General features: G+C 55.3%; 8 protein-coding genes across 8 annotated transcripts; 6 read left to right on the forward strand and 2 right to left on the reverse strand.

Moving 5' to 3' along the window:
- Positions 1-473: 473 nt before the first annotated feature.
- On the forward strand, positions 474-2,632 carry DL89DRAFT_267223 (MFS general substrate transporter). Its single transcript, XM_040887406.1, has one exon. The coding sequence runs from the start codon at positions 659-661 to the stop codon at positions 2,585-2,587; it is 1,929 nt and encodes a 642-aa protein (XP_040743622.1). The 5' UTR covers positions 474-658; the 3' UTR covers positions 2,588-2,632.
- An 841-nt stretch (positions 2,633-3,473) lies between these two features.
- DL89DRAFT_245964 (glycoside hydrolase family 15 protein) lies at positions 3,474-5,591 on the forward strand (the record flags this gene model as incomplete). The annotated part of the gene is made up of 2 exons (XM_040885099.1): positions 3,474-3,921; positions 4,081-5,591. The coding sequence occupies 2 exons, from the start codon at positions 3,474-3,476 to the stop codon at positions 5,589-5,591; spliced, it is 1,959 nt and encodes a 652-aa protein (XP_040743623.1).
- A 60-nt stretch (positions 5,592-5,651) lies between these two features.
- On the reverse strand, positions 5,652-7,471 carry DL89DRAFT_245966 (beta subunit of phenylalanyl-tRNA synthetase; the record flags this gene model as incomplete). Its single annotated transcript, XM_040885100.1, has 2 exons — positions 5,652-7,274; positions 7,352-7,471. 2 exons carry the CDS (start codon positions 7,469-7,471, stop codon positions 5,652-5,654), a joined length of 1,743 nt encoding a protein of 580 aa, XP_040743624.1.
- Positions 7,472-7,571: 100 nt separating this feature from the next.
- Positions 7,572-8,354, forward strand: DL89DRAFT_316225 (N-acetyltransferase 9; the record flags this gene model as incomplete). The annotated part of the gene is made up of 1 exon (XM_040891056.1): positions 7,572-8,354. Exon 1 carries the CDS (start codon positions 7,752-7,754, stop codon positions 8,352-8,354), a length of 603 nt encoding a protein of 200 aa, XP_040743625.1. The 5' UTR covers positions 7,572-7,751.
- Positions 8,355-8,360: 6 nt separating this feature from the next.
- DL89DRAFT_257279 (uncharacterized protein) lies at positions 8,361-10,640 on the reverse strand (the record flags this gene model as incomplete). Its single annotated transcript, XM_040885517.1, has 1 exon — positions 8,361-10,640. The coding sequence occupies one exon, from the start codon at positions 10,638-10,640 to the stop codon at positions 8,361-8,363; it is 2,280 nt and encodes a 759-aa protein (XP_040743626.1).
- An 892-nt stretch (positions 10,641-11,532) lies between these two features.
- DL89DRAFT_292671 (MFS general substrate transporter) lies at positions 11,533-12,981 on the forward strand (the record flags this gene model as incomplete). Its single annotated transcript, XM_040890330.1, has 1 exon — positions 11,533-12,981. One exon carries the CDS (start codon positions 11,533-11,535, stop codon positions 12,979-12,981), a length of 1,449 nt encoding a protein of 482 aa, XP_040743627.1.
- Positions 12,982-14,170: 1,189 nt separating this feature from the next.
- Positions 14,171-15,948, forward strand: DL89DRAFT_267226 (MFS general substrate transporter). Its single transcript, XM_040887407.1, has one exon. It carries the CDS (start codon positions 14,249-14,251, stop codon positions 15,872-15,874), a length of 1,626 nt encoding a protein of 541 aa, XP_040743628.1. The 5' UTR covers positions 14,171-14,248; the 3' UTR covers positions 15,875-15,948.
- A 1,400-nt stretch (positions 15,949-17,348) lies between these two features.
- Positions 17,349-20,507, forward strand: DL89DRAFT_234803 (Coatomer, gamma subunit; the record flags this gene model as incomplete). The annotated part of the gene is made up of 2 exons (XM_040884951.1): positions 17,349-17,575; positions 17,689-20,507. Exons 1-2 carry the CDS (start codon positions 17,548-17,550, stop codon positions 20,502-20,504), a joined length of 2,844 nt encoding a protein of 947 aa, XP_040743629.1. The 5' UTR covers positions 17,349-17,547.
- Positions 20,508-20,984: the final 477 nt, after the last annotated feature.

Consider the following 20,984-nt stretch of genomic DNA (forward strand, 5'->3'; position numbering starts at 1 on the left):
ATATGTCCAGCCGAAATGGGCTTGGGACTGTCGAAATGTCGCTGTTTTGATTTTTTTGTTTACACTGCGGGTTCACCAGGATCATTCAACAATAGCGCAATTTCAATGCTTGCCCAATATAATACCTGCTCAGCTTGCGACATATGCGCCTGCTTATTTTACCTTGCAGTCCGCACAAAATCCCCCATTCATGAATGTCCTGGGTCAGGAACGGCTGGGCCCATTTCGCCTTCTCCTTTGTCCCCCTCCGGCTCATGTCAACACTGTCCAAGAAAGAAATAACCCGAGGCGCCACCCTGACGAGCTACAAGGTGCTGTGCGTGGCTTACAGGACATATGTTGCACCAAGGTGCCTTGCCCGACAATAGGGCCATGGTTTTGTGGTTCTTACTTATTGAGGTTGCAGGCAGACATATATTTTGTGGATGGTGCCCGTGGCATGCATTATTCGGTCTTCCTGGGCCAAGAATTCAGCCCACTGCTGCCTCCCGTCCTTGTTGTCGCTGATGAACCGAGGGGGTTCTATTACAAGACAAGGAGCCGAAGAGCGGGTTTCGAACCAATTCTGCGAAACCGCAGAGATCCTCCAGGTAACATTTGCATGAACCACTTTTTATTATTTCTAGCATCTATTTCTCAAGCTACTTGCTAACGCCAAATGCGCCTAATCGATGAACTCGCATCGGACGCGGTGTTTGACACAACGCCGCGGACAGACAAATGCCGGACATTCTGGGAGGTGCTAATCCAATACTACTCGCACACAGAGTACATCCGTACGCCTGGAGAGATCCGCAGCGACTCGTACATTCTCTTTGGGCGCGTGCAGTGCCGTGCCTGGATGATCATCCCGCTGGCAGTGCTCAGCCAGTTCTGCCTCGGGTCCCTGTACGCCTGGTCGATCTTCAACAAGCCCATAGACAAGCACATGTACGGCGACGCGGAGGCGAACCGAGCCCAGATAACCTTCTATATTGCGCTGGGCATGCTGGGCGCCTCAGGCGCAGCCTTTGGGCCCTGGATCGAGTCGCACTCGCCCAAGATGTGCGCGCTCCTGGGCGCGGCGTTATTTTTCGCCGGGCATTGCACGGCCGCACTGGGGCTGTTCTGCAAGGATATCGGCATGTTGTATTTCGGCTACGGGTTCATCGGCGGCATTGGCCTGGGAGTAGGCTATGTGGCCACTATTGACGCTGTGATCCAGTGGTACCCGAATGCGCGCGGCTTTGCGTCCGGGCTGGCAGTCAGCGGATTCGGCAGCGGCTCAATGGCCTTCAGCAACATCAACACGCAGCTTATCAAGCGCTTCAGCATCCCGACCGTGTTTATTATCCTGGGCATAATCAACCTCACTGTGATGGTCCTATGTGCCTTGGTTATGCGGCCGCCGCCACCCAACTACAATCTGCCCGGGGTGGCGGCCGACATGGCTAACCAGTCAATGACAGATGTGCGGTGCAAAAGGCACAGCGTGCAGCAGACAATCAAGGGCAAGACGGCGACGGTTGGCGGGCAAACAGTCACCGTGGGGTCGAGCTCCGGCGACCCCGTCCTGGTAATCCCCTTGGCCGACGCCCTGTCATCGGCGGACTTTTGGTGCCTGTGGGCGGCGTTCTTTGTGAACCTGGTGTTCGGCGTCGTGATCATCTCGAATATGGCCAGCATGACCAGCAACATGTTCCATGGCCGGACCGAAATGCCCGTGGCATCTCTGGTGACCATCGAGGGTGCATTCAATGCCTTCGGCCGGCTGTTCTTCGGCTGGGCATCGGACTGGTTCGGCCGCCGCCGCACGTTCCTGTTCATTATCACTTTGCAGATTTCCATAGTCGCCTGTCTGATTGTGATCATGCCCAGGCTCGCATTCTGGCCGTTCGTCGTGCTGGTCTGGCTGGCCACGCTCTGCTACGGCGGCGGCGTCGGCGTCATCCCGGCCACGTTGGCAGATATGTTCGGTGCTACCAACATGTCTGCCTGCCACGGCGTCATTCTGACCGGCTGGTCTGTGGCGGCAATCGGCGGCGGCCTGACCTACACCGGCATAGTCAATATGCTGACGCACTCTGCGGGCTACACGCTGGAGGACCCCCGCGTCTACGTAATCAACCTGTACTGGATCCTGTCGCTCCTTTTGGCCGGCTGGCTGATCCTTCTTTGCGTGCGCGTGTCGCCGCGCCAGCGCCTGTTCCCGCGCGTCCACCAGCAGATATTCTGCCACTTCGCCGCCGGCTACTTGATCAGACTGGCTGGCAATCCCTTCCAGCGCGGCCTGCACGACTATGAGTTTCTGAGCGCAGCGCTGCCAGCAATGGACACGGAGCTGCCGACGGTCTTTGCGCAGGACGGCATGTCGGTTATGGAGAAGCCCGCCGAGGCCTTTGATTATGTCGAGAGCGCAGCGAAGCTGTCGGTTTCGTCGCCGGCCCGCGGCTCGTGCGTGCAGCTGGTGTGCTCCACCCCGCCCCGCCGTCGCTGTCTGGTTGTGGGCAAATGGCGTCTGGAGATTGTCTCCAGAGAAGAGGTCGCTACGGTCTGGCGCATGTACTTGTCATGCGCGCTATTGGCGTCTGCTAGTGACAATGAGTAGCTTTTTTGCGTGTTTCTTTGTGCGTTTTTTTAAAATACAACATCAGTGCAAGTCAATCAGGGGCGAGTCTCGTGCCATTTCGGTCTTGAACAGGATGTATCTACCACCAGCAGGGCCCAGCAAGATCGACGGCGTTAGTGAGTACCTAGCTGGGGGTTCTACAATGCTGCCGCCTCGGCCATTTTTGGTCCTTATTCCCCGTTGGTTGTCTGGTACCCTCTGCCCCCTCACCCGACTTTGCTGCGGCACTGCCACCCTGTGTATCGCCTGTCTCGCTCCCTCGGAATCCTGCCTGCCCCTCTTGTTCTCTGCTGCCTTTGTCTCTCGGGGACCCCAGCAACCATTGTCTCTGTTGGTGCAGCGCTTCAGCATCTCTGTCCCAGGCCTGCTGATCTGTTCAAGCAGGTGCGCATTGACCTATGCTTGCTTTCGATCAGCTGGCACCCCTCAGTTCGCCAACCGTGGGAAGCGCCTGTATCTCAATGCAAGCCTCGAAGAGGGCATTTCTGCAGTGTGCCTTGTCTGCCCAACTGATCCGCCCCCCTTGATGTGCTCTTGGAGGTCGCGTGATTTTTTTGCTGTTGCTCCGTGCCCAGAATGTCTTGCTACCTTGTGTGACCAGCGTGTCCTGTAGTGTAGTGGTGGGCTGCTCAGGCATATGTCGCGGAGAATCCATGCGTGCATTCAGCTGGCCTAGCCTCTCTTGCGCATTGATAAAGCTCTCGACTGCCCTCTTCCTCCAAGACAGGCACTCTTGTTTCCACTTCTCGCATTGCGAAAGAAAAGGCATTACTCGCATCCACTTTTTTGCATCTACCCTTCTTACTTATCAATGAGGTGTTCCTCCTCTGACTCATTCGACGATGAGACCAAGCTCTCCTCGGTCATGCGCAAGCCCCTGAACGGGTATCTGCCGATCGAAAACTACGGCATCATCGGCAACATGCACACCACGGCGCTGGTGGGCCTCGACGGCTCAGTGGACTTTCTCTGCTGGCCCGAGTTTGACAGTCCGTCGGTGTTCTGCCGGATGCTGGACAAGACCAAGGGCGGGCACTTCTCCATCACGCCAACGACCCCCGACATGTCGAGCAAGCAGCAGTACCTGCCGTTCTCCAATGTCCTGGTGACCAAGTTTCTGAGCGAAGCCGGGGTCGGCCAGGTCACCGACTACATGCATCGGCCGAAGCCCGGGTCGCGCAGCCACAGCGTGATGCTTCCCTGGCTGATCCGCTCGGTCGACGTGATCCGCGGTGAGCTCGAGTTCAGCGCTGAGTGCTTTCCGGCCTTCGACTATGCACGTGCCAAGCACAAAATGCATATCGACGATACTGGTGTGATCCGGATGGACAATCCGCCGAAGCGACCAGCAGAGGCGCAGGAGAGCATCTTCCAGTCGATCTTTTTGCACTGGGACATGACCGGCAACCAGTCCGAGTCGTATGTGGGGCCGCAGACAGTGGTGTTTACGCCCGAGAAGCTGCCCCACCCAGAGCACGACCATATGGAGAATGCCGAGGATGTGGCAGCGCAGACTGCAGTCCACCCAATGGACCTGCGGTACGTTGTGGGCGCCAGCGCCGGCTGCCACGGCATGGGCTTTGACTGGCAGCCGGTGGATAACCCAAACGGGCTGGGCCAGGGCGTGCAGGCCAAGTTCCGGCTCCAAGAGGGTCAGCGTGTGACGTTCATTTTCCGCACGCAGCCGGAGCCCAACACGGACTTCATTGACCCACCCCTGTCGATGCCACTGCTGGACGAGCTGCTGGAGGACACGCTGATGTACTGGCTAATGTGGATCCGCAAGTGCAAGTACAGCGGGCGGTGGCTCGAGCACGTCGAGCGCAGTGCACTGATGCTGAAGCTGCTGACGTACGAGCCGACTGGCGCCGTGGTGGCAGCACCGTCCTTTTCGTTGCCCGAGGCCATTGGCGACTCGGGACGGAACTGGGACTACCGGTTCACGTGGGTGCGCGACTCAGCCTTCACCATGTACGCCTTCATGCGCCTGGGCCTGACCACCGAGGCCAAGAAATACATGGAGTTTGTCAGCATGCTGTGCCGCGAAAAGAAGAACCCCGACGGGAGCCTGCAGATAATGTACACGCTGCGCGGCGGCCGCGAGATGCCCGAGCTGATCCTGCCGCACCTCGAGGGCTACCGCGAATGTGCTCCTGTGCGTATCGGCAATGGCGCTGCCGACCACATCCAGCTGGACATCTACGGCGAGCTCCTGGATGCCATCTACCTGTACAACAAGTACGCGAATCCGCTTTCCTACGATGACTGGGTGGAGGTGCGCACTCTGGTGACCTATGTCTGCAACAACTACGACCAGCCCGACATGGGGATCTGGGAGGTGCGCGGCCAGCGCCAGCACTTCACGTACTCCAAGGTGCAGTGCTGGGTGGCTGTCGACCGCGGCCTGCGGCTGGTGGACAAGCGCGATTTCCCGTGCCCCGACCAGGCGCTGTGGAGCAGGACGCGCGACAAAATCTACGAGGAGATCATGCAGCATGCGTGGAATCCGGAGATGCGCATATTCACGCAGAGCTACGAGCACAAGGAGATGCTTGATGCTGCGGTGCTGGCCATGCCGCTGGTGTTCTTTTGCGCGGCCACCGACCCGCGCTTTGTCAGCACCCTCAACCGCATCATGCTGCCGCCGCACAAGGGCGGGCTGTCGGCGAACAACCTGGTGTTCAGATACAATGCCATCGAGACCGACGACGGGCTGTCGGGCGAGGAGGGCGCGTTTTCGCTGTGCACGTTCTGGCTGGCCGAGGCGTTGGCGCGCGCGAGCCCGGCGAACAAGACGATGCTGTACAAGTCGCAGGTCATCGTCGAGGAGATGATCACGTACGGGAACCACGTCGGGCTGTTCTCTGAGGAAATCGACAAGGCCGGCAAGCACCTGGGCAACTTCCCGCAGGCATTCACGCACATTGCGCTGATCTCGGCTGCATTCAACGTCGATCGGGAGCTAAAGAAAGTGCACAACTAAATACCCACTTATCTCATAAAAAGAACCGTATGGCATATTGGCCGGCCATATGGACTTTATTTAGAGGAACTCTTCAACGTTAATTTCAAAGGTTGACACCGGGTAATCCAGCTCAAAGTTCACCAGCACCTCGGGATGCAGCACACCAATGGCGCCCAGCCTCACAACCTTGCCCTCCTCGCTCCGGTACATGACGTCGGCGCAGCGTCCCGGCAGGTACGTCGGCAGGTCGCTCTCGCTCAGCCAGTAGCCCTTGCCCTCCTTGGAGTGCGGCACATTCAGCGACACCATCACGGTATCCAGCAGACCCTGGATGACCTCGAACTGGGCCGAGTGGCTCGAGAACAGCGCGCACAGCCGGCGCTGGTTGGTGGCTCCGCGGTCGCGGGTCGCGTCCTTGAACACGACATCCGAGACCTCAAAGAGCTTGTACGGAATCGCGTGCTTCTTGTTCTCGCGAATAGTCTTGAGCAGACCCGGCAGCAGCGTCGAGCGGCACACCTGGTACTCGAACGTCTTCGGGTTCTCCAACACCACCGCCTCGTCGCCATTGTCCACGCGCCTGAGCTGCTTGAAGTTCTCGTCGTGCGAGCACAGGCTGAGCGTCAGCGCCTCGGTCCACCCGGCCATCGCCACCTCCTTGCGGATCAGATCCGACAGCTTGTTGAGCGGGAACGCCTTGCCCACGGTCGCCGCGTTGTTCTGCGTGCGCGGAATCTTGTTGTACCCAAAGGCCACGCCCAGGTCCTCGGCGATATCGCACTCCTGCAGAATGTCCGGCCGCGTCGGCGGCAGCTCCACCGAGATCTCGCCGTCCTTGGCCGTGGCCTCCAGCGACATCTTCTTCAGCAGCTCGACGATCTCGTCGTCCGACTGCGCGATCCCAACAATGCCGTTGAGGTACTCGGACGTGGTCGTCATGGTGCGCGCCGAAATATCCGGGTACACATACGACGTGCCGTCCGGGTACACGACCTCGACGGGCTCCACCGTGAACGGCTTCTCGCAGTACCCGCTGAACATGGTCAGCAGGATGTTTAGCACCACATTCACCTTGGTCATGTCGGTGGCCGTGATCTCAATGAAGACGTTCTTCGTGTCAAGCGTGATCTTGCTGTGCTGGCTGTTGATCAGCGGCGGCAGCGACATCACCGTGCGGTTCTTGTCGTAGATGACCGGGAACACCGGCGAGTCGCGGATGATATGCAGGAACTTGCGGATGTGCAGGTCGTTCTCGTAGAACTCGATCACGCGGTTCCCGTCCATCTCCTCCGTCTGGTTCAGCGGCACAAACTTGATGTCTGACGGCTTACGGGCCTCGTACGTGAACGGGCCCTCCACCGTGTCCAGGTCGTGCGTGCCAACCGACACCAGCGTGCGCTTGCGGCAAATGTTGTTGTGCAGCTTGTCCTGCAGATCAATGAACGACTGGTACCGCTCCTGCGTCAATGTCACGTTGCGCAGAATCGCACCCACCACCAGCGGCCGGATCTGAGAGCACTCGGGTGCGACCGTGATCCGGGCCGGCTTCGACACAGGCACGACCGTGTACTTGGGCGTCTTCTCCTGCCCCAGGAACACGCCCAGGGCGCGCGACAGACCCTCGAAGCACAGCAGATCGTAGCGGTTCGCCGGAATATCGATCTTGAGCTGCGCGCGCTCGCCCTCGGCAAGCTCGCCCTCCTCAGACGTCTACAGCAGCTGCTTTTTGCGTTAGCAAAACCCCCCTCCCTATATGCCCTGTCTGCGTATTTGCCAACACTTACGTCCTCCTCGAGCTCAATTCCAAACTCAAAGCACAACTCGCGGAACTGGTCCGTGTTATACTTGTTGCCCAGGTACTCGAACAAATCTTGCTTGTCAATGTTAATCGTCGGCATGGCGGCAGCGAATCCAGACAAAGAGAAAAACGGTGTGGTAAAATAGTGTTGGTAGCAAGGAAGCAGAAAGAAGAACGTGGTGCTCTCGTCCAGCCCTTCGTAGCCCGTTGTCGCCTCGGTCTGAACCACGCCGATTTTTTCCTCGCCTTGCTGCTGGTTGGGGAGGGGGCGAGCCGTTCAAGCCGCAACAAGAAGTCAGAAATGATTCACTTCCGCCAGCCAATTTTTTTCCTCTCTCTGGTGCTAAAATCCAGCAGTTTTTATTTTTCGTTTCCAAGCAATGCGCGCAAACGAGCACCTGGCCATTATCGGCGACAAGGTCATCCTCGTGCCCTACGAGGCCGCCCACGTCCCCCGCTACCACGAGTGGATGAAGTCGCCGTATCTGCAGGAGATGACGGCCTCGGAGCCCCTGTCGATCGAGGAGGAATACGCCATGCAAAAGTCCTGGCGCACCGACTCCGACAAATGCACCTTTATCATCCTTGACAGGCAGGCAGACAGCGACCTCTACAACAACGAGCGCATGATCGGCGACGTCAACTTCTACCTCAACAACACCGACAACCCGCACGAGGCCGAGCTCGAGGTCATGGTCGCCGAGGAAGCGTACACGGGCAAGGGCATTGCCACCGAGGTCCTGAAGCTGATGATGCACTACGCCGTCAACGACGCCAAGGTCGACGACCTGGTGGTGCGCATCAAGGACTCCAATGCTGCCAGCATCCACATCTTCGAATCCACATTCGGATTTGTCGAGACCGAGCGGTCAAAGGTCTTCCAGGAGGTCACGCTGCGCCGCAAGGTGTCTGACGAGCTGGTGCACCAGCTGGCCGAGTGGACCAAGAGCGCCAGGCGCGTAGAGTACCGGAAACCCGAATAAAAAAAGCTATGATGCAAAGCCGTGCTTGGACCGCTCCAGTAGCTCCTTGAACCCAAAGTAGTGCCTCTCAATGCATCGCCTCTGCTCCAGCAGCACAACCAGCTCCTCAGCGTCACGATCATCGCCGATGGCAAGCTGTGCCAGATCAGCCTCAACCATGTACGACAAGCTGTAAAAGTAGTGGTGCAGCTCGTGGTACAGCTGCGCCCGGCTCTTGCACACTCGGCCGACATTGTACTCGACCGGCCGGCCTTCCACTTCTTCTTCAGAGTCGATGGACACAACGCTGCCGTCGTTAGGCACTGCCCGGTTCGGCGGCACCAGAATGTCCCGCTGGTACGGCGTGCCTGAGAACATTATGCAGAATGTCGCGGTGCGGTTATCGCGGAAATGGCATGCTTCGCACCCTGGGACGCCGGCAATCCGGGACACAGCGATGTTTGGGTAGCTGCTGAGGTCGTCCCGGAAGCTGTCCAGCCATGCAGTGCTCGACACTAGGCTCTGCTCCAGCGTCTCCAGTGCGCGGTTGACTGTGACATAGCCCAAAAAGAAGTACCGGGACTCGTCGTCGCTGAAACCTGGCGCCTTGCGCCCATTGCAGATCCAGTGCACGAGGTATTGGACATAGGTCTTGAACGATGTTGGCAAATCGAGCTGGCTGAACTCCTCTGGCATCTGCGCAACTGCATCACGCACCCGATCATCCAGCGTGACACGTGCTGCGTGCTCGTTGGCGTTGATGTCGTCGCCGTCGTCGTCATCAACAATAAAATCGGCCAGATCAGCATCGTCGTCAGAGTCATCAATGATCTCCTCGCCCAGAGCGCCAAAAGAGGCCTTGGGCCTGCTCCAGGCGCCTGCTTGTCGTCGGGTCGTCGACTGCTGCAGCCTGCTCTGCATCTGCTTTCGTCTGCGTGACTCAAACATGCCCAGGAACTTGTTCACCTTGTCAATGTTCTGCGGTGGAACTGCCGGCGCTGCTTCTTCCTCAGGCTCCAACACAAAGTCATCCTCTTCGTCACTTGTATCGTGGATAATCAGCGCTCTGGCCACGCGCTTGGTGTTGATGTCAGAGTCTGACTCAACCGCATCAACTGCCACCCGCTCCTGCGACTCAAACTCGCCAATGCTGTCGACGCCATTGTCATCAGACTCAGTGTCGTACGAGATCTCGTGCATCTTCTGCTGCGCCAGCTCAAACCTGTTGGCAGCCTCGCCCTTTGGCCGCAGCCGGCGACTCAACACCGCCTGTGAATCCAAAATATCACTCGGATCCTCGCCACCAGTGTCCTCGGAATCGCTAATCAACAGCCGCTGGCTTCGAGCCCTTGTCTTCCTGAGACTACTCGGTGCATTGAGCGGATCCGCAGGCATGTCTTCCTCTGAAAAGCTGCTGATATTGGATTGGGGTATGCCGACTACGCGGCGCGGCACTGGATTCTGGGCAGTCCTCTGAGCCAGCCGAGATGCTCGCCGTTTCCGCCGCTCCTTCGCCATCAGTCGCCGGTAGTTTTGCGCGCTCTCTTGGTCCATAAACACATCGTCATTGTCAAGATCATCAGTATCATTGTTGATATTTGTCATCGCTTGGCTCTTGGGTGCTGGCGATTTCGGTGGTTCTGCATCTATGCTGTCGTCATCGACACTAATGGTAGTGTGTTCAGCCACTGTCTTTTCCGCAGCAGCGCCGGATCTGTCTGAAATAGTGGGTTCATCTTCATCAAACATTGCTGCTACGCCGTCTACGCCTTGCAGGGATCTCGTCTCGGTTTCCTCCTGGTGCCTGCTGTCAGGTTCTGGTGCTTCTGTGTCCTGCGGCAGCGCCTTCTGTTGATCTGGAGTCGGAGTGCCTTGCTGCTCAACATCTGAATTTACAATAGCTAGATCCTTCTGTCTAGAGTCCGGTTCCAGCGAGTCTGCCGGCCCTGAGGTGTCGGCAGGCTTTGCCTTTTCAACCATGACCTCAATCGAACCACGGATGTCAGAGTCTAACACCTCAGGTTGCTTCGGCCGCCTTTCCATCGACCTGGTACCCACTTGATCGCCAGGCGGAATCGGTGGCCGAACCACCCTTGCCTTCTGCCTTCGGGGCGCAGCCATGCTCGCTGTGGTCTTCTTCACTGGCGTGCCTTTCTTTGGTGTACGCTGGGATCGGCGCAGCACCTGTGTCAGCGTAGCGCCTATTTCATCCCTGGGCGGCCCCCACTCGTCTGTGTCAGGCTCGGTTGCCATTACCACGGCTGCTTTGTCAGGAATTCTGCCTGTCTTTCTGCGCTTATTGGCCATTACTATGCTCAATTGAATGCTTGTGAATTGGTAAAGAGTTGGTGAAAGACCAGGAAAGAATGCCTTTGGCTGATGCGCTGATGAAGGCGCGTTTGCTGCGCCTCTGTCACGCGGCGTGCCTGATTATGCGCTGATCACCCAACAGAATCGATAGTGGGCACAGATTAAGCTCCATATCCTGCCGTGGCAACATTTCCTATACACATAGCTTTATACATGCTGGCATTGCTGTGTTGTAGTTCTGTGCCTATGTATGTGTTAAATCTCACAATAAGGAAACAAGGGAGCGTATATAACACCCTATTGTTGGTACACCACAGTGGCGCGTTTTTCTTCTCGCAAGTTGTCGTCAGATGATGGCTCCCCTGGCTGCGAGTCTGCATGGCCCCTGGATGTTTCAGCAGGTGTCTTTTCCACATCTATGACGGTTGTCCCAGCACCGGGAGAGCACCAGTATGTATACGCAGCGTTCAAGAGTCAAGCAGCGTTTTACGTTTTCTATACCTGTCGGCGTGGTTCTCTGGGGAGTATTCACACAGCTGCAGCGTGGAATAAAGTGGCGCCTGAGAATGCCCTGAAGTTGAGGTCATGGGCCCCAGCACCTCTGGTTGCTTGCCACTGCTCCTTCTCCTTATTTATACCTAGCCATCTTTATTTGTCCACTACAAAATCTCGTTTAGATATCCAGACTACAAGTCAAGCGATGGACAGTACCCAATCCAATGAGGAGAGACATATCGCTAGCGCATGCTTTTCTATCACTACCACTGCTACCACTGCTACCACCACCGAGCAACACGCCAATCATACCAACAGTGAACTCGATAGAAACACTCAGATAACATTTGTCGGAGTGACCATTTTGAATTTCCTGTTTGGTATTTATTCTACCATGGACTCGGTCATTTATATCCCGGTTGCAGAGCATTTCAACGACATGCAGCGCGCATCCTGGATTGTCAACAGCTATCTCATTACTTCGGCATCAATGCAGCCCATCTATGGGAAGTGCAGTGATATTGTCGGACGTGTCCCTATCTTGGCCGCTGCAGTTATGTTCCTATTTATCGGCTCGCTGCTCTGCGCAGTCTCCAACTCGATGGACATGCTCATTGCATGTCGCTCAATACAGGGTTTAGGGACTGCGGGACTGTTCACCATCGTCAACGTGGTCATTGTTGACCTATATGCTGAACGCAAACGAGGTAAGCTGATGGGATACTCGTCGTCAGCCTGGTCTCTCTCTGCTGCATCTGGTGCAGTAATTGGCGGCGTGCTTGCGGAAAAGGGAAAATGGCGGGTGGCATTTTGGCTCAATCTCACAACTAGTGTTCTCGCTGGCGGAGTCATTCTCACCACTATTCGCGTACCCAAGCCAAGCGGGACGCGCAGAGAAAAGCTCGGCCGGGTGGACTTTGGTGGGTCGGCCATTTCTCTGGTCAGCATCGTGCTAGTGCTACTGGCGCTCTCGTGGGGCGGACAGCAGTATCCGTGGTCATCAGCACGTGTCATCTGCTGCATCGTCTTTGGAGTGCTAATCGGGGCTCTGTTCGTTTTCTACGAAGCCAAGTACGCCAAGGAGCCTATCCTACCCATGTACCTGTTCAAGACACGGAACATTGCACTTTCGGTGTTTGGTCACCTGTTCTATGGCGCGGTTGTCTACGCCCCCCTTATCTTCATTCCTCAGTGGGCGCTGGTAGTCAAGAATACGACGCCTTTAACATCATCTCTTTACACAATTCCTATGAGCATAGCCGAGGGGATCGTAGTCGGGCTCATTGGCCTCGCTGTTACCAAGACTGGGCGGTACCGGGAGTGTCTATGGTTTGGCAGTGTATGTTTGCTTGTTGCAGCTTCATTGCTGATAACTCTGGACGGGAATTCTAGCTCGGGCAAAGTTGTTGGGTTTATGGTCCTCTATGGAGTTGGCTTTGGTGCGTGCATCCAGACGCTCCTTCTCACAGCGCAGGTTTGCGCAGAGGGCAAGGACTCCGCAGCAACAACTGCTGCGTGTCTTTTTATCCGCTCCGTGGGAAATATGGTTGTGGTTGCTGTGCTGAGCTCAGTCAGCGAAAATAAACGCAAAACAGAGTTTGCCAAGGTCATGGCTCTGTTTCCCGACTACGCCGACTCGATAGCAAGGATAGCTAAGAACCAGTCATTGATTCACAAGCTTGCCCTGCCGGATGATGTCTATAACCGCGTCATGGATGTGTTCATGAAGTCGATGCGCTCCGCTTTTATTGCCTTGGTTCCTTTTGCAGTTATATTTTTACTGATAGTGCTGTTTATCGAGCACAAGAGACTGAGCACGGTCAAAAAGGTCACGATTCAATAGGCAGATCTGCTTGGGTTCATAGCATATAAACCATCCTTCACAAACTGTTCAATCCTACGGCAATGCACTGCATAGACAAGGCTAGTTGTGATAGCATTAGGCAGCTACTCTGCAGTCAGGATATGGTGATGTTTAGGATATCTGTCGGAGTGCCTGGCTTTCTGCCTCCATACCAGCAATACCCGACATTGCTATTCGGTAATGAAAGGCAATGCTATATTTCATAATGGAAGGGATGCTGTTTTGTCTGTGAGCTGAGGCGCATTGGCATGCTAGCTGTGAAGATGTAGAGCATCAGTGCGGAGCAGACTCAGGAACTGCAGTGGCTGCCTACGGAATATACTGGTTCAACGGACAAAGAGCCCACGGAGCATATGTTTGGGGAGGCGATAGAACGGTAGACCCCAGGGAGCGTAAACTGTCAATGTGGATGGTGCGGGAGAAGAGTGTTAGGCTGCTTGGCTGCTGCAGTTTGATCATGTTGTTTTAGGGGCTATTAGTTTCACTTTACACCTGTGAACCTTTGCTCACCCACATACCTTCACATGCATTGAGCACTCTTCACCAACGATCTGACCTAGGTGGTCTTGCTTGAAGACCCAGTTGTCCGCATTTGACAACCACGTCTGAGTATATTCATTACAATCTTTTATATCATGAATGCGCAACAGAGGCACAGGCCTACATTATAGGTAGCAATTCGCAATTCCAAATGAAACCCAGGGGGGCAGGGGTGACAAGTGTGGCATCTGTCTAAAAACTGCTAGGAAGAATGCCAGCATGGCTAGTCCAGGTTTTCTGGTGTAGAGATATATTGCCTAGCCATTTTCTGTTGAGCTGATTATTGAGAGTTGTTTCGCCCTTCTTGTACAGGCATTGGATCCCTTACTCTTCACAGGGAGAAGCATTGGGATGAAAGCGTCTGTTGAGTTTAGCAAGAACAAGGAATCCTAAGGAATAGCCTAGTGGTCAGTTGCACGCCTGCATATACAGGACTGCCGGCACGCAATATTAGCTGCGGATGCAGTTGCAGGCAATCTGTAATTTGCTATTGCATGCTGTGACGCGACATGGAGTATTGCACAATGGACACGTATCGTCTTTTGGACGAGCCAAAATATGCTAAGTGGACGATCATTGTTCCCCATCAGCAAGTGGACAAGGCTTGGCTCATGAAAGCTTGCTGCATTCAATCTCTGCCCAATCTTCACTATCTCCGCCATCAAGTTTTGCTTACACTATTCTTCATACCTTTAGTACTAGGAGAATGGAGAAGACGCTATCGAAATCCGATACACCAGGAAATACTAGCACTGCTCCACCACCTGCGAGTGGAGAGGGAAAGACTGAACTGGGCGATGATGCCACCGGGCAAATAAGGGATGCTCGTATAACCTACTTTGGCGTATTCTTGCTCATGTTCCTTATCGGTATCTACACAACGATGGACGCCGTTATATACTACCCTATTGCCGAACACTTCAACGACATGCAGCGTGCCAACTGGCTGATCAACAGCTACTTGATCACCATGACATCGATGCAGCCGATCTATGGAAAGTGCAGTGACATTGCAGGACGCGTCCCCACTATGACTGTTGCTGCCCTTTTCCTGCTTGTCGGCTCGCTGCTCTGCGCAGTCTCCAACTCGATGGACATGCTCATTGCTAGCCGTGCAATACAAGGAGTTGGAAGCGCAGGCATGTACACCATCGTCAACGTGGTCATTGGCGATTTGTTTACCGAACGCGAGCGGGGGAAACTGATGGGATTTTCATCATCAGCTTGGTCGCTAGCATCAGCTGCTGCGGTCATCATTGGCGGGGCTATTGTCCAGTTGAGCACCTGGCGTGTCGCATTCTGGCTCAACGTCGCTATTAGCGCTGTGGCCAGCGGGGTCGTCCTCTATTTCCTTCGCGTACCCAAGCCAAGCGGGACGCGCAGAGAAAAGCTCGGCCGGGTGGATTTTGGTGGGTCGGCCATTTCTCTGGTCAGCATCGTGCTAGTGCTATTAGCGCTCTCGTGGGGCGGACAGCAGTACCCATGGTCATCAGCACGTGTCATCTGCTGCATCGTCTTTGGAGTGCTAATCGGGGCTCTGTTCGTTTTCTACGAAGCCAAGTACGCCAAGGAGCCTATCCTACCCATGTACCTGTTCAAGACACGGAACATTGCACTTTCGGTGTTTGGCCACCTGTTCTTTGGCGCTGTAACTAATGCGCCTCTTATCTTCATTCCTCAGTGGGCGCTAGTAGTCAAGAATACGACTCCAATCACCTCGGGGCTATACACGCTCCCATTCAGTCTTTCGGAAGGCGTTGCTGTCGTGCTCACTGGCCTCGTTGTTACCAAGACTGGACGGTACCGGGAATGTCTATGGTTTGGCAGTGTCTGTCTTTTGGTTGGATCTTCGCTGCTTATTGTCTTAGGCAGAGAATCGCATGTTGGCGAAGTGATCGGATTTATGATTATCTGTGGCTTTGGTTTCGGTACCTGCATCCAGACACTTATCCTCACAGCACAGGTCGGTGCAGAGGGCAAGGACATGGCAACGGCTACTACGGCGTGCATTTTTACGAGATCACTTGGCTCCATGGTTGTAGTGGCCGTGCTGAGCTCAGTCAGTGAGAACAAGCGTAAAACAGAATTCGCGAACGCTATTGCAAGGTTCCCTGAATATGCGAGTGCGATCACCCAGGTCTCATATAACCAGTCGCTTATACACCAGCTTGACCTACCGGTGGACGTTTTCAACCAGATCCTCGACGTGTTCATGAAATCGATGCGGTCGGCATTTATTGCCTTGGTTCCGTTTTCTGTCCTGTTTTTCCTCACTGTAATCTTCATTGAGCACAAGCGGTTGAACACAGTCAAGAAGGTCACAATTCAATAGCAGCCTACTTTAATAGGAGTATATTTATTAGTGGACATACATGAACCACAGATGATAGGTCTCCTGTTTACACAAATGGAAGTGGCTCGATGTCAGTTTTCGAAAATTTGGGTAGCCAAGATGCCACAGGCACAAATGAATTTCTTGATGGCACATATATAGCCTTCCTCGCACGTGTGTGTAGTGCATGGATCGGACGGATCAGCGCACTACTTGTCCTTGGCTCCCCCCAGCTTGCATATAGGGATCGGATAGCACGGGGCACGGACACAGATGACGTCCTCGTTGACGCAAACAAAGTTGCCCTCACACCTGACTGAGCCACACGGATCAAAGGGGTTTTCGATACTCGGCTTGCCCGAGGCAGCATCAGGGGCAGGCATGGGGTAGACAGTCGAGAGAAGAGAGAAGCTGATGGCAAGGACGGAAATGGTTGGCTTCATAGTCGATGAGACGCAAGGTTGGAATGAGATGAGGAGAAAAGCGTACTGTTTATCACTGAGAATTTGGTTGGCTGAGTGGTTGAGATACAAAGCAAACGGATACGAAGCAAACGGATTCGAATTCCTTTAAATATGCTTCCAGACAGCCCTCTTTTGCTTCCAGCATCTTGCCACTGCGCAGAAAAACCGTGTATTTCTTCATTACGGGGAGGGGCCAGCACTTTTGTCATCCGATTTGCTCAGGCTAACTCGGATGCAACCTAACAGAATGTAGTGGGCATAGTATTTGCCATGTCAGAGATAGGACAGCTCGTCCCCTTTCTGCCCTTGTAATATGCATGGCTGCATTAGGGAGACGAGGGTATGCGTGAGAAAACTCCAATGTTCAACGTAAGGAAGGTGGCATGTTCGCCATCTAATCGAAACATCTTCTGGTTTGACTTGCCACTTCAAAATATAGCGTCGCCATTGCCCCAAACTCCGCACAGAATCAAAGCGGTTGGCTGGAACCAGAAATGCTCACAATTCAGGTGCTGCCGGTGCGGAGCAATAGATACATGCATGCATATGCCGACAAGACCCTCCCTTGCGCCGTGCTGGTTCACGACTTGCTGATTGTAGACTGACCCACAGTCAATCTGTGGCAGGCTGATCACGCTAGCCAATCAAGTCGGCAGATGATAATGCTGCTGTGCATAGTGGCGAGCAGTGGCAATGGTCCCTGCTCGTCACTCTACTCGGACTTGGACATTTCGGCTGGTCGAGCGATATATACCGCACACATATTACCCACTGACGATCCAGAAATCGATACGCGCATTGGTGGATACACGGCTCATTGGCGTGAACAGCAGCGACACCAGCACTCCCATGTTGGTGAAAAATGGCACATTATCACCTTGTATGCATATCCAGCTGCGATCAGCAGATCACGGAGGCTGATCGGCCAATAGGCACACGCCAGATGATTTGGCCTGGCTGTCACTCGTCACTGCCTGCTGGCGGACCTTGAGCGCTGTCGCAGCTGTGCACAGCAGCTGGTCAGGGTATATTTCTCAAAACCTGCGTTTTGCATTTGCAGCTTATTTTTCGACTATTTTATTCCTGCATTTCTGTCTGCTCCTACGATTTCCCCCCACCCGAGTTGTAATCTGTCGCAGAGAACGTGTAGCGTACTGGACTGATCGAAATAAGAAGCAGCTATAAGCACATCTCATCGAGGACACCACAATGAGCTGGAAAAAGGACGAGGACACGGGTAAGTTGCTTGCTTGCCAGCCGGGCACATTTACAACGTGCTGGCAATTACCTCGGCCCATCTCGCCGGAGAAATGCTTGAAATGTGCCTTGCTAAATTGCATCCCGTTGTAGATGAGCTCGGAGCGCTTTTGCACCTGGACCGCTCGACTGTTCTGCAGGAGGCACGCGTGTTTAACGAGACGCCCATCCGCCCGCGGCAGTCGCGCATCCTGCTAGCAAAGATAATTTTCCTGCTATACCGCGGCGAGACGATGTCGACTACAGAGGCCACGGAGCTGTTCTTCAGCATCACGAAGCTGTTCCAGTCGAAGGACATGTCGCTGCGGCAGATGGTGTATCTGGCAATCAAGGAGCTGTCGACAATCTCCGAGGATGTTATCATGGTTACGAGCAGTTTGATGAAAGACATGCAGCCCAAGTCGGAAGTCACTTACCGCGCCAACGCGATCCGCGCGCTGTGCAAGATCGTCGATCCATCGATGCTGCCAGGAATCGAGCGGTTCCTGAAGGCCGCGATTGTCGAGCGCTCGCCGTCGATTGCGTCGGCTGCGCTGGTCTCTTCGCTCCATCTGTTTGGTGACGCTAAGGATGTGGTACGGCGCTGGGGCAATGAGGTTAACGAGGCACTCAACGGCAAGTCCTTGTCACAGGGATCATCATTCTTTGGCGCATCGACGAACCAGAACCAGGTAGTTTCGACCTCGAATATTGTGCAGTACCACGCGATGGGCCTCATGTACGCGATCCGCCAGCACGACCGCATGGCTGTTCTGAAGCTGGTGCAGACATTCTCTGGCCAGAACAAGGGCAGCTGGATGGGTGGATCGGCTGCTACGTTGCGCAGCAACATGGCGCATGTTCTGCTGATCCGCTATGCAGTGCGTGTTATGGACGACGACCCTAGTCTGGCACCACAGCTGTCCACGCTGCTTGAGGAGTGGGTTCGCCACCGCTCAGACATGGTCAGCCTCGAAGCAGCGCGCGCCATCTGCCACCTCAGAAACGTCACTTCCAAGCAGCTTACACCCGCTGTCAACGCGCTGCAGCTGTTCCTGTCGTCGCCCAAGGCCACAGTGCGGTTTGCGGCCATCCGCACTCTCAATGCCCTGGCGCGCACCAACCCGGAGGCTGTGCAGCCTTGCAATGTCGACATGGAGGGCCTCATCACCGACTCGAACCGCTCTGTGGCAACATTCGCGATCACCACGCTGCTAAAGACCGGAAACGAAGCGTCGGTGGACCGTCTGATGAAGCAGATGCAGGGATTCATGGCTGAGATCAGTGACGAGTTCAAGATTATTGTTGCCGAGGCCGTCCGCAGCCTTTGCCGCAAGTTCCCTGGAAAGCACTCGCTGTTCTTGGGCTTCCTGTCGGGCGTCCTGCGCGACGAGGGGGGCTACGAGTTCAAGCGCTCTGCCATTGAGGCCATTGTTGATCTGGCCAAAAACGTGCCCGAGTGCAAGGAGACTGCGCTGGCCCACCTTTGCGAGTTCATTGAGGACTGCGAGTTCACCAAGCTGTCGGTGCGCGTTCTCCACTTCCTGGGTGAGGAGGGTCCGCACACTGCTCGCCCAACCGTATACATCCGCCACATCTATAACCGTGTCGTGCTCGAGAACGCTGTGGTGCGTGCTGCTGCTGTCAATGCCCTGGCAAAGTTTGGAGCCTCGACTGTCGGCGACGCCTCGCTCCAGCGCTCAGTCCGTGTTCTGCTCAAGCGTTGCCTCGATGACCGCGACGACGAAGTCCGTGACCGAGCTGCCTGGGCGCTGCGCATGACCGGCGACGAGAGTGTGCGCGACAAGTACATCCGCGATGACAGCACCTTTGCTCTGGCCGTCCTGGAGCGCAAACTGGTCGAGTACTGTGCTGATCCGGGAGCCGCGCTCAAGGGCAGCTTCAACTTTGACAACGTGCCGCGCATCTCGCGTGCCCAGGAGGTCGAGGCCCGCGACCGCCAGCGCCAGGAGACCATGGATGCCGTGCTCACCGGCACCACGCTCAAGACACCGACGTCCAGCAAGGCTGCAGCTGGTAAGGGCGATTTGTCGGCCGACACCGCCCATGATGCTGGCGCCTCCTCCGGATTCGTTGACATCTTCGAGCAGCAGGCCAAGTATGCCAGCCAGCTCAACGCGATCCCGGAGCTTGCTGCGTTTGGCGAGCAGCCACTGGTCTCATCACAGACACCCGCTGCCCTTACCGAGGCTGAGACCGAGTATGGTGTGCAGTGCATCAAGCATGTCTATAGCAACCACATTGTGTTCCAGTTTGACATCACCAACACTATCCCGGAGCAGGTCCTGGAGCAGGTCGAGGTGGCTATGGAGCCTGAGGAGGACATCGATGGCGTCCTGCAGCCTGTGGTTGTTGTGCCCATTTCCGAGCTCAAGTGCAATGAACCCGCCACCGCCTATGTTGCGTTTGAGCACCTTGACCCAGAGACTTTCCCAGCGGTGTCGTTTGCGTGCACGCTCAAATTCATTGTCAAGGAGTGTGACCCAGCCACCGGCGAGCCTGAGGAGGACGACGATGGGTTCGAGGACGAGTACTCGCTGGAGGCTGCTGAGATCAATGCTGGCGACTTTATGCAGGCCACGTACATTCCCGATTCGCACGCACTGTGGGAGTCCCTGGGCGAGGACGCGCAGTCCGTCGAGACCTTTGCGCTGTCCAACTTTGACAGCATCAAGGAGTGCACCGAGAAGGTCGTCGAGCTGCTCGGCATGTGCCCGCTAGAGGGTGCTCTGACGCCCAAGAGCAAGGCCGCCCACCAGGCTGTGCTGACCGGCAAATGGCTTGGAAAGTCAAAGGCAGTGGCTCGGGCGCGTATGACGTACCAGAAGGGTGCTGGCGTAACAATGGAGCTTGCTGTGCGTTGCGAAGAGCCCTCTGTTAGTGAGCTCGTTGTGTCAGCAATTGCCTAAGCCACCACCGGCGTTAGCCTCGGGCTTCCTATGGTCTCCCTTTTGCCCTGTCTGAGCCCCCAGGAACCAATCATTTCAGTTTTCCCAATCCAATATACGCAGCCTTCATGTTTTTTGTGGTGAATTGGTGGCATGGTTCAATGTTTTGTGGATACACAGGCAGTTGCGCTTGAATGGATGACAAGAAACAGCCTTTTTGTGTGGATAGCTCTGGATGGCAGTGTAGCCTCACACTTAACCCCCCGGGAAGGATGTAGCACACAGCCTCCACATTTCAACTTTTCAGTATATTTACAATGTACGTATTCAAGCTGCTACTGCTAGTCTTTGCACCCCTGGTGCTAGCCAAAACCGTTATCCACAACTGGGACATTACCTATGTCTACACCAACCGCGGCCTGGCTGAACCACCAAAGCGTGGAATTGGGGCCAATGGAAGACTTCCTCTGCCAGTAGTGCATGCAGCACTCGGCGACACCC

Source organism: Linderina pennispora (genome assembly GCF_002104995.1).
Source record: "Linderina pennispora strain ATCC 12442 chromosome Unknown DL89scaffold_6, whole genome shotgun sequence".
NCBI classification, from domain to species: domain Eukaryota; kingdom Fungi; phylum Kickxellomycota; class Kickxellomycetes; order Kickxellales; family Kickxellaceae; genus Linderina; species Linderina pennispora.

What these genes read in the sequence shown, in the direction of transcription:
- DL89DRAFT_267226 (XM_040887407.1), top strand. Translation starts at nt 14,249, where the DNA reads ATGGAGAAGACGCTATCGAAATCCGATACACCAGGAAATACTAGCACT.
- DL89DRAFT_267223 (XM_040887406.1), top strand. Translation starts at nt 659, where the DNA reads ATGCGCCTAATCGATGAACTCGCATCGGACGCGGTGTTTGACACAACG.